The sequence below is a fragment of the Neovison vison genome, chromosome 13 (genome assembly GCF_020171115.1).
Source record: "Neovison vison isolate M4711 chromosome 13, ASM_NN_V1, whole genome shotgun sequence".
Taxonomy (NCBI): Eukaryota; Metazoa; Chordata; class Mammalia; order Carnivora; family Mustelidae; genus Neogale; species Neogale vison.
This window is the reverse complement of record NC_058103.1, coordinates 21,254,895-21,267,222: the sequence shown is the minus strand read 5'-3', so window position 1 is coordinate 21,267,222 and position 12,328 is coordinate 21,254,895. Positions and strand designations below refer to the sequence as shown.

The 12,328-nt window shown below is 40.9% G+C and overlaps 1 protein-coding gene and 1 long non-coding RNA gene across 2 annotated transcripts in view; one reads left to right on the top strand and one right to left on the bottom strand.

Moving 5' to 3' along the window:
* The window catches only part of LOC122894317, a 25,950-nt gene extending 13,622 nt beyond the window's left edge, over positions 1-12,328 (bottom strand). Inside the window, exon 1 of the long non-coding RNA XR_006381771.1 lies at positions 12,169-12,328. This is a non-coding gene — a long non-coding RNA (uncharacterized LOC122894317). The remainder of the gene's footprint in view (positions 1-12,168) is intronic.
* The window catches only part of GTF2A1 (general transcription factor IIA subunit 1), a 45,026-nt gene continuing 43,501 nt past the window's right edge, over positions 10,804-12,328 (top strand). Inside the window, exon 1 of the mRNA XM_044231964.1 lies at positions 10,804-11,220. Within this exon, the coding sequence (XP_044087899.1) occupies positions 11,191-11,220 (30 nt within the window). The 5' untranslated portion in view covers positions 10,804-11,190. The remainder of the gene's footprint in view (positions 11,221-12,328) is intronic.

Below are 12,328 nucleotides of genomic sequence, written 5' to 3'. Positions count from 1 at the left end.
GGGCTTCATATTTTCTTTTATATAATTTTTATTTGATGGCTTTTGGTAATTTAAATTTTCTTGTTTTATTGTTGTTTTTCCTCTCCAATAAAATATTTTTTGAATGTCATGATTGGTTCGGGAAAAAAAATTAGTGGCTAAATATGGAAACTAAGAACATAGAGATTTTGAAAATGGTCTGTATTTGATAATCACTATCCAATCACATTCTTTGAAAGTCAGACAGAAATTCTGATTTCATTTTTTAAGCCAATATTGGAAAGATGAAAACACATTAAGGGCACTGAAAAGAGGCTATGTTTGGTATTCTGTAATTAGTCTATTAAAAAGGAAAAAGAAAAGCAAAGGAACAGTAATGGAGACAATGAGAGGTAAGAGGGAGGGAAGGAGAAAGGAAGGCAAGTTCAGGGAAAAGGGGAGACAGGAAGAAGAGATATGGAATTGATCGTATTGTTCACTAAAATTTGAGAAAATTAAGAAGTGATTACGTAATGAATTCTATCCTTGGAAAATAAAACAATAGTTAGTGATAAATATCCCTAAGAGTGTGCAAAATATATGAAGAAGAAATGAAACACCACTCTACATACTGTGGGTTCCTAGTTCTGTGTTCTATCTGGGCTCAGGTGTATTTTGTCCTCCTGTGCCCAAATGACAGTATCGATTGTCTTTATCACATGCTACAATATATCTGAAGGCTGGAAAATCTATCATTTTATTTAAAATTTATTGAGGAATGGTAATGCAGTCTACACTTGGCAAATGAGCAATGATATCTCTTGACTAGAGATTTATATAAGGCCTCTAGTTTTAAACAGTCTGAGTCATTTCAGGAAATAGATGATTTTCAACAGATTTAGAAACAGAAATCAGTTATTCAAATGACTTAACCTCAAAGAAACTGGTGAAAAATTTACTAATTCAGAGTATAGTATGTGTTTCATCTCATACTTGGAATTGCTTCTTTGATTCTAATTTTACAGATGGAAAAAATAAAGAAACTCTTACACATCCAAAAGAGAGGATGGCTTTGCTTAATTGGTAAACTCAGTTCAGAAGGATGTTCTAACTCACATTTGCTCCACTGCTCAACATGATCAAGACAAGGACAAAATGGAACCTATTTCATTTTCTGTACCAACAGCATTCTCGTTGTTGTTATTGTTACGGTCTTTAATACTTACCGAGGACCTACTTCGTGGCAATCACCATGCTAAGGGGCTTTACAAGGATTATCATTGCACAACTCTCTAAAGTAGGTAATATTACTAAACTGCCACTTCACAGATGAGGTAACTTGCCCGTGGTCATTGCGAGAAAAAGCATCTTAGTGTACATGACTGCAAAGTCCACACGCTTGGCTACTTGCTAAACCACTATACCTTTCAATATATACTGCCTCTTCTGATTTATTTTTGTGCAAAGACATTAGCACATGCCCAATTTAATATATATTTTTTATCTACAGAATCAGAGATATGCCACTGGCTTATTAGGTAAAATAGAAAGGATTCCCCTTTCTAACGGTCACCCTTTATTTTCTTGTTTAATGAAAGCATGATAATGATAAATGATAGATGATAAATCTAGACATAAATGTTTTGATTATAAAGAATCTTGCTAGAAAATAACTGTTCTTGACAAATTCAGTAATTGAGTAGATGCTACTTAAAATGGGCAATGCATGATTTTCAGTTGATGTAAAAACAGGAAAATTAATTATTTAAATGATTTAATACATGCTTCTTGATGACACTTTTATGAAGGCAATTTTCTTAATCAGGGCAAAGTCTCAGTTTCAGGTCTCAGTTTTGCATAAACTATAGCTTCTCTACTCCCAAATGAAGTTTAATGCATTATATAATTAACATACATTTGACAAACTTAAGGAGCAAGGTGAGTTGATTCAAAACCTTAGCATTTACCTGGACTGATAATTTCTTATTCCTAAGACAGGTGGAAAGAGCCTTGAACTTGTACCTCTAAAATTTCACAGGTAAACAGCAATATGACCTTGGACAAGTCACTGCTGAAGGTGAGTCTCAGTTTCCCATCCACAGCAAAGGGATTATATTACTTATCTCATTGGACTGCTACAAGCTTTAAAGGAGGTACCCTGTGATTAAAGTTTTTTTTAAAGTAAATCCATTATTATTATTATTGCTTCTCATCTTGGCAGGAACACAAAATGGCAAATTCCTCATTTTTTTTAATCTCCATTTTTCCTGTTTAATCATCTATTATGTTTTGCCTGCTGGCTATCTCCTTACCTTGAAGAAACGTCCTACAACATTAATCCAGAACCTTGTTCACAACAAGGTATTTGAAATGCACCCCTCGATTTTCTCACAGGAAACTATTAAATGGAAGACCAGTACTCCCATTCTGGCCTGGAATCTACGAGAGTCTTTTTACCTCCTCCCTTTTTACAAGCTGTACAACCTCTACTATCAGAGGAAGGTAGATTCTGGAGAATTGAAAATGGTCCATCTAGTTCCAGTTTACATAATAATTCTCTAAGACAGGGTTTGTAGATAAACTACAGATTTTATTGTGTTTTATTAGAAAATTATCTATGTAGAATCATGTGTCATATCAGAGGCCTCTATCAAGTTGAAGATGTATGAATAAGAAGATAAAGTTGGCATGTAAATCAAAGATAATTTTGGGGCACCTGGGTGACTAAATTGGTTAAGCATCTGCCTGCGGCTCTGATCATGGTCACAATCTCAGGGTTTTAGGATTGAGGGAGGTGGGTTTCCTGCTCCGCAGCAAGTCTGCTTCTCCCTCTCCATGTGCCCCTCCTGCGTTCATGCACTCCCTTTCTCTCAAATAAATAAAGCCTCTAAAAAAAAAAAAGATTTTGTCTGCTAGAAGAATGCTTTTATAAATACATCAGTGAGCACCTTAATTTTCACCATTTTTAACTGTCTCAAATCACAGCTGTTGAACTTGTGAATCAAGATAAGGTATATATGGCTGAGGTCCAAGAATCAGAGAAAGAGATAATCCATGTAATTGAACAGTGTTTAAGATCAATTACTTTTATAACACAATACCAGGCCTTCTTGGAAATATGAACTGTTTTTCGACTGGAAGACAAGCCATCTGGAGAAAGAACCATCACTGATTGTAAAATAAAGCTTCACAGGACTTATTTTTGACACTTTACATGAATGATTTCATTTAATTCAGTAACTCTAATTTCATCAACTATCCAGTAAATTACAAATTTCCAATTGTGTCATAACTGTCATTTCTTTTATGGTTTACTTGAATTAGGATTCCAGTAAGTTCCACACATTGTGATAGATTGATATGCCTCTTAAGTTTCTTTTAATCTGCAGGTTTCTCTCTCTCTCCCTGAATTTATTTGTTGAGAAATTGGACCAATTGTCCTATAGCTTCCCAGCGTCTGAGTTTTGCTGATTGAATTCCAGTTTTGTAGTTTGTGATGTCCTTGCCTCCTCTGTATTTTTTGAAAATTGTTAGTTGGATCTATAAGCCTAGTCAGATGCAGGGTTTCTATTTTGGGGTGGTGGCCGCGAAGGTAAGACTACCTTATTGGTGGTAGCATGTTCTTCATCAGGAACCATATACATCTGGTTGTTTCTCTTTTTGTGATGTTAGCAGATGCCAGTGTTTAATGTCTCCATGTCAATTCATTAGAGGTTGTGAAATGGTGATATTTTATCGTTCTTTATTCGCTTACTAGTCGGAATACTTCTTTACTGAGAAACTTCCTCTCATCTACTGTATTAGTTTCCTGAGGCCATTGTAATAAATAACCATGAACTTGGTGGCTTAAACATAACAAAAATTTATTCTCTTGCAGTTCCGGAGGCCAGAATTCTAAAATAAAGGTATTGGCAGGGCCACATTCCTCCCGGAGGCACTAGGGGAGAATCTGTTCCTTGCCTCTTCCAGCTTCCGGTGGCTGTTGGCATTACTTGTGGCTGCATCACTCCAATTTCTACCACCGCGGTTACATTCCCTTTCCTCCTCCTTTTGCTCACCTCTCTGTATCTCTTATGAGGACACCTGTCATCAGATTTAGGACCTACCAGGGTAATCCAGGATGATCTTATCACAAACTCCTAACATAATTATATCTGTAAAGACCCTTTCTCTGGGGCGGCTGGGTGGCTCAGTTGGTTAAGCATCTGCCTTCAACTAGGACATGATCTCCAGGTCCTGGGATTGAGACCCGTGTTGGGTTCCCCTGCTTAGCTGGGAAGTCTGCTTCTCTCTCTCCTGCTGCCCCAACTTGTTCTCTCTCTCTCTCTCTCTCAAAAAAATAAAACCTTAAGTAGAAAAAAGAACTTTTTTCTAAGTAAGGTAACACTCACAGGTTCTGAGGATTAGGACGTTTTCTTTTGGGGGTCACATTCAATCCAAGACATCCATAATTTGGTATTCGGTAGTACAGTCCGTGTGGAAAGGCTAGATAAGTGCTCAATTAGTTTTCTTCATTTATCACTCTTCAAAATAAAGAGTTAATTCCCCAGCATCCTCCAATAGTGACCAATTAGAAGTTTCATTTTTAAGTAGTATTATAAATTAATGGATTTAAATATTTGATGTACTTCAACTTGCTATTAAGTTCTATCCTATTGGAACTCAAAGCGTCTCAGCTTTGGCCAATAGGGTCCTCTTCATGTTGGCTTCTAAATTCTCTCGATAGGACATGAGCAATCTTTGGTGTCTTCTGTTATGGGTTGAATTGTGTCCTCCAAAAAAGAGATGTTGGAATCTAAACCCCAGTAGCTCAGAAAGTGACCTTATTTGGAAATAGGGTCTTTCAAAGACAGTTAAGTTAGAATGTGGTCATAAGCCCTAATCCAACAGGACTGGCATCCTTACAAAAAGGGGAATTTGGGACACAGAGACAGACATGCCTAGAGGGAAAACAATGTAAAGACAGGGAGAATGCCATGTCCAGATAGAGGCAGAGATTGGAGTGATGCAACCATAAGCCAAAGAACACCCAGGATTGCAGGCCACCACAAGAAGCTGCGAAGATTCTTCTCAGAGGGTCAGATAGAGCATGGTTTTGCTGACACCTTGATTTCAGATTTCCAGCTTCCAGGACTGTGGGAAGATGAATTTCTAATCTTTAAGTCACCCAGTTTGTGGGACCTTGTTACAATAGCTCAGAGAAACTAATACATCTTCCTTGTGATCTGTATGAAAGGATATTTCATTTTGTATTAGGTTGGGTAATCATTGGCAATTTCATCTGATTCAAGCTGATATTTTTCTTGCTCAAATCTTGGAGTCAGCAATATCTGCAAGGAGCCTTGATACCTTTTAGTGGAAAATATTTCAAGATTATTTCTGGGAGCTAGAGATGCTCACAGTTGCTAGATCGGTTACTGTCTTTAGACTCTTGCAGAGCTATGAATATTTTACATGCTAAAACACTGGGTTTGGGTTTTGTTGTTTTTTAGAAAAAAGACATTTCTTGGTCTTGACGTGGAATCAGAATGAGACATTTCCTTGAATGTCTTGAAATGCCATAATTTAGGCATTAGGTGTACACAGTGCTACTGGGTTGGTTAGTTCTAGGCCTTTTCAGAGGCGGGGTAAAAAATACAACAAAATGGACCATGATGCTTCTAATTCAAATTCAGGACTATGGAATTTTTACTTATCCACTTGTATCTTACATCTGCATTTCCTTTCTCCAATGTTGGGAATCCTGGTTTTCAAGAATGATTAAGATGATATCATTAGAACATTACTCATTTTATTTATCTCACATTTCACATTTAAAAAGCCAGAATACATATACAAACATTATCACATCAATACAAAGAAGAGTGAAAAAAAACTTTCATATTTCTTCTTGTTTTTAGAAAATATGTCCTTACAGATGCATAGTCAAATTACTGTTTTTAAACAATATTTTATTTATTTGAGACAGAAAGCACAGTGGTGGGGAGGGGGAGAGGGAAAGGGAAAAGCAGGCTAGCAGGAGCCTGACGTGGAACTGGTGGGACTCATAGGACCCGTGGGACCCAATCCCAGGACCCTGGGATCATGACTTGAGCTGAAGGCAGGATGCTTAATGTGCTGAGCCACTCAGGTGCCCCAAATTACTGTGTTTTAAGGTCACTTGGAAATGTTCCTCTCTGTGTGTTATGAAATATATTATTAGGTTTATTTCCTTCATTTTATTTTAGTTTTGAGTCCAATTATATCTTATAAATAAGTTTTATTTTCATTTTATAATTAAGTGAATAGGTTTCCAGAGTAAAATATAAAGAACATATTTAAATAAGCCTAGTTTCTATACCTGTTCTCATCATAATATTTTCTACTTGTCCTTATAGGTAACCTTCCTTTAAAAAATTTTGGTTTATCTTTCCTTTTTTTTTTTAATTTAAGCAAGTGTATGTACACATATTTTTATAGTCTTTCTTTTCTTAAATGGTAGAATACAAGGAACACTTATCTCTATTTGCTTTTCTCACTTAACATTGTATTCTGTCCATAGTGGTATATAGAGATATTCCTCATTCCTTCTTACAGCTGTATAGTATTTCACTGTGTGCAAGTACCATAGTTTATTCAACCAATCTCCTTATATGGACATATCAGGGTGTTTCCTTTCTTTTGGTGTTACAAGCAGCCCTATACTGAATAGGTCTGGGCATATACCTTTTCATATTTTTGCTACTATATCTGTGGGATAGAGTCCTAGAATTGGCATTGCTGGGTCAATAAACAAATTCAAAAGTAATTTTGCTAGGTATAACTGTACCTGTGTAACCAAGCAACCTGATGAATTCCAATGATACTGGAATTCCTTATATCTAGCGGGATATATCCTTATATCTAAATTGTATCCAATGATCATGAATTCCTTAAGCTAAAGGCTTTCCCCCCCCCCCCAGGTTTATTTGAGAGTGAGAGAGAGGACGCATGAGCAGGGGTTGGGCTAGGGGGTAGAGGGAAAAGGAGAAGCAGACTCCCTGCTGAACGTGTTGCTCAGCATGGGGCTTGATCTCGCTACCCTGAGATCATGACCAGAGTCAGAGATCAAGAGTCAGAGGCTTAATTGACTGAGACACCCAGGTGTCCCTTGGCTTATGGAATCTTATCTTACAACAACATATATTATATTTACATACAAAACTTATTCTGTATACTCACCACTTAAGTTATCAAGATTTAGCCAAACTTCTCTGGATAAATTAATCATCAACCATAGGAGTGTTCTATAAAGTGTGTTAAAAAGAACATCCCCTTGCTTTGATGTTGTTGACGTAACTTACCGTTAATAATAAAAACGTCCACCCAATACTTACCAAAGCACTTTCTAGTACCTTTGATCTTCCCAACAATCCATAGGTGGGGGTTACTATTTCATCTTATCAAGCACAGAGAAGTTTAGTTACTGCAGAACGTCTCACAGTAAGGTAATGGTACTGTCAAAAATGATTGCACAGACTCTGCACTAAGTTATTTTTGCTAAGCCACCACTAACTGCCTTATATTTCCATATACAAAAAATAATTGCAAGTAAGTTGCTGTTTTAAGACATGAAGCAGCAGTTTTAAACTGTAAGCGAAAAGGAAGAGAATGGTGAAAAAAATAATTTAAAAAATCTCCTCATATGTATAAAGTCATTGGTGTGGCCAGTAATTTCTTTTTATACACTGCATTATACATCAGTGCATATGGAAATCAACAGGTGTTTTTTGTTTTGCTTTTGTAAAGACCTAAAAATATATGAATTCTGAATATATTTCTTTTTGTTAGTACTGAAATACATCAGTGCTTTTAATATATTGAATGAATGCTGCAACTATGCACTATACAATAGGGACTTTCACTAGGATTGGTAAACTTGAATTACAAGATCTTTCCTCTTCACTTCAGTGTTCTCCCAAAGTGCCCAATACTACTAAGGCTGCATGCTTCCTAAAGACACCAGATAATTACCTTTATTGATCTATCTGTCTATCTATCTATTATTTAAGAACATGGAAACTGAAGGTAAGTTACATAATGAGATTTTAGTTCAAGCTAATTTCCATGAGCAGTCTTTTTAGATTTTTTTTTTCTCTCTTGGCATTGTTGCTAAAATAGTCATTTGCAGAGCAGAAAATTTTAATGTTTGGACATATAAGGTTTGATGTCATTTTGTTTATGGTATATTAAAATTTAAGCACTAAATTTTTCCATTGCTTCTTTTGTTTAGCAATTATTCAGTGTTTAGGCAGAATATTAACATTAAAAGGAAGAAGTAACTTGCTATCATCCAGTACAAATCACTTTGAAGTAAAAAAATAAAATAAAATAAATAAAAGATGCATTACAAAGAAAGAGAGCACTATAAGTATCTATCTGTTTAAATATATGGCTGTTACAAAGTATGAGTTTGTAAACTGAATATGCAGTAAAATGATTCATGATTCATACATGGTACAAGGAACAGCTAAAATTAGAAAAGTTATTCAAGCTCCCCTTCCTCAAGAAAAAGTTCAGATAAAAACAATTTACATATAATGCTAAATCTAGTCTTACATGGGAGGAGCTTTCTATTCACAGATTTCCAGTTTTGTGAATTAAACAGCTGTAGTCTCCAAATTATCCAGACCCACTATTTTGGTGCAAGATCAGGTAATGTCTCTTTCTGTAACTAAGGTGGTTGGCCCACATATGTAGTGATTGAAGGCATTTTACAACATATTACAACTAAACGAGGAACGGAAAACTAAATTGGAATGGAATCCAGGCACAATGAAAAGAGAAGGGAAGAGATCTGGTTTAATATTAGTTAAATCCTTCAGCACTGTTGCAATTTAAAGTGTGTACAGAGGCCATCTCCGAGCCTCTAAGAAGTAGGAAGATCTTAAGGAGTCCAGGACGGGGTTTTCTGTCTTTTTAATCCAGTAACTTTATTTTGTTACTTCATAGATCAGGTTCAATCAGAGCAAAATGGTGACTAATCCCATTGGAATAAGTCTGTGGAGAATAAATCTCATACATTCAAACCCATGTTTTGTATGCAGCGGTCTTTATCTTAACTGATGGCAAAACATTTTATCATTTAGTTAAGACTCTCAAGTGGTGAGAGAAGAAAATGACGTGGCAGGTGAGGGATTCCAAGTGCAAATAGTTGGTAGTATGCATACATCAAGAGGTAAAAAGAAGTCCTAATTAGTGATGAAATTTACCAGTATTGGTACTGTTTAGTACAACTTTTCCGGCTAATGGTCACCTGAATATTAAAAAATTACAAAAGGTGATAGAATCCAATTTTTATGTATCAAGAACACTAAGATTTTCTAGGACGGTTTTTTAAGTGCCTTCACTCAGGAAGCTGTGCAGGGAACTGAAATGCAACTCGTTTAAGGCAGGTGGTGTTAAAAGAAATCTCAAAATTGATATTCTCTATGTCCATCACAAGCATACCCACCACTTCCCATCTTCTGAGTCTTAATGGCCTCTGCTTTGTCTAATTTCTTCTTTCAGGTCCTGGCAGGTTGCAGCTTTTTCTCTCTCTGGTACGTTGTCTTTGATATTTTCCAAATATGCTCTCAGCTGCATACAACTTCATTTCGTTTTGCTTTATGAGGATAAACTCCCTCACTTGTTCAGACTACATTCCATGTTTCTCAAAATTCTTAGGGACAAGAGAATTAGGTACTGTGAGTTCTACCTTCTAAACAGAGCATTCTCTGTTCCGCGTGAAATGTTGCCATAAAGGCGGGATTTGCCTGAGCAGACCAGGTCAAACGCCTTTTGATTTATACTTCAAGACATGGACTTTTTTTGCCCGCTCTCTCGCAGCGAGAGGCCACGAGAGTTGGTGGGTCAAGGGGAACTATTTCAGATGTTAGTCAATACACGCAGGACATATGGTTACAGAATTTTGGCAGTATGAAAAAGAGGTGGGGGGGGACGTTATCGTGCTGTCATAATCCGGTGGCTCGTATTTTGCTTCGTTTTGTTTTGTTTGGCATTCCCACCACCGTTGTAAGTCACTTAAAGTACTAGTAGGCTAGTAGATGGCCGAAACTTGGGAAACTTGAGCCCAGAGACTTTTAGCTGTACTGGGGAGACAACTCAGCCAGTTCAGGGGGTTACTAATCCTGAAATGTGTTAACAGTGGGCCCAAATCAGATTTCTTCCCCTTCAGGAAGACGCACACAATTTTGCAGGGGAAAGGCCCACCCTTCAGGAGAGGAACAGAAGCCTCAAAGCTTGGAATCACTAACTCAAGCCCTGAGATGACTCCGCATTTAAAACTCTGCCCGGAGTCCGAGCACTCCCGGGGCCGGAAGCGGGAACACGTGACAGGTCCTCTGCAGCCATTGCTAGCGAGGCAGCTGCCACCACCCCTTCCATATTTCCTAGCTTCTCCAGCTCAGGGAGATGCAGAAACACCTGACAAGAGTCGGTCCCACGTAACTCTGGACTCCAGTGTCACCAGAACTCACGTCTTCCCCAGCAGTGCTTTGCAAGTCCCTCACCCTAAAAGAGCTGTGGAACACTTCCGCCTGGGTGGCAACCACGTGATCACGCGAGACTTGGGGAGTCGGCAAGCGGACAGAACTACTCCAGTTCCCTGGCTCCGCCCGCCCAGCACCCTCCACGGCGCGTGACGACGCGGCCCACGGCGGCCTCCGCCCCGGCGCGCCTGCGCAGGCGGCTCTCGCGGTGTCTCGCGCTCAACCCCGCCCACCTCTGCCCCCGCCCTTTCCGCCCCTCCCTCCCCCTCCGCCCTGTCTCTCGGCGGCAGCGGCGGCGGCGGCGGCTCGCGCAGCTCGTTGGCTCACTATATAAAGGGGAGAAGCGGGCGGACCGGACGGCTGGAGCTGCAGCCGGTGGCGGCAGCGGCGGCGCGGGGAGCGGCGACCGGTGGTGGTTTCCCTCCTTGGCGCGGGGTGGGGAGCGGGCAACGCCCCCTGGACCCCAAAAGGGTCGTGGCTTTTTTTTTTTTTTAAGGGCGATTCTCGAGGTTTTTAGCTCTGGGAGGACTGCCCCCCTCCTCCTCCTCCTCTCACCGCTCCCCTCTACTCTTTCAGGATTCGATTTTGTTTGAAATTTTTACCCCCAATCTTGCGGTGGCTTGGGCCACCCTCCGGGTGTTTTGGTTTTCTTTTTTCTTTTTTGGTTTTGTTTTTATCTTGTTTTCTCGGGCTTGCCCCCCTCTTGTTTGTGTTGTGTGTGGAAATGGCGAACTCGGCAAATACAAACACCGTGGTAAGGACGTGGTTTGGTGGCCGGCGGGGGCTTCGTCCAGGCGGCAGCAACGGCCGGAACGGGCGGGGGCGGGGACGGCGGCGACTCCCGGCCTCTACTCTCCTCAGCCGCCCGCGCGGCCGCCGCCGCTTCCCGCCTCGGGCGGAGCGGGCCGGGGCGGCGGGCGCGGGGGGGCGCCTCGGGCTCGCGGCGGCGGCGGCGGCGACGGCGGCGGCGGGAGGGCGGGGGCGCCGGCTGGGCCTGGGGCCGCCGCGGGGCGGTCCGGGCCGCGGAGGCCGTTGGGCCGGGGCGAGCGCGCGGCCCGGGTCCCAGACCCCGGCCGCCGGGTGGGAGGGTGGGCGGGAAGCCGCCGCTTCCCCCACCCTGAAGCGGGCCCGGTCGCGCCGGCTCGAGAAGGGCACCCCGAGCAGCCTCAAAACAAAAACCGCGTCTGGGGAATTAGGCAAGTCCCCAAGACCCGCTGTGGTCCACTTCAATGCAGTGGAAGGTGAACGGCTACTTTGGGGGTCACTTGGGGTGTTTCTGGCGGTTGTGCTTAGGGAGCCTTCACTGGGGCCATTTTATATTTCTTAAAAAAAAAAAAAAAAAAAGGACTAAGGTTGAAAAGCACTTATCTCGGTTCCTTCGGAATCGGTAAAATGGCGAAGGGGAAGCAAAACCCCCATCGTATCTTGCACTAGCAAAAGCACCAAAGCAACAAAAAAAGCTTACAGTGGTCAAAGTGCCCCTGCTTTCGCCTTGAAATTTGCCTACTTCTCCCCATTAGTCCCTTTTTGGTTACTTGCGATCACGTAGGTTTGCAAAAAGCAGTCACATAAATAACCTTGTCAGTCACCAACGCAATGTGATCACTAGTCCACCCCACTCGTATTTTTATTCTGACAATAAAACACGTTTTTGCCCGGTCCCAAACGCCGCGGATAAGCCCGCGGCCGCCCGACTCCGTACCGTTGGCGACTCGGGTCGATCCATCATGGCTGCGGCCGCTTACCCTGCTTTTCAGTCCCTGAGCCTTGTGGTCCTCCTCCCTTTGGCTGCCCTGTTTATATAGAGCCATTGCCGCTCTCTAATATAGACTCTGCCAGGATGGGAAGGTGCTTTTCAGGCC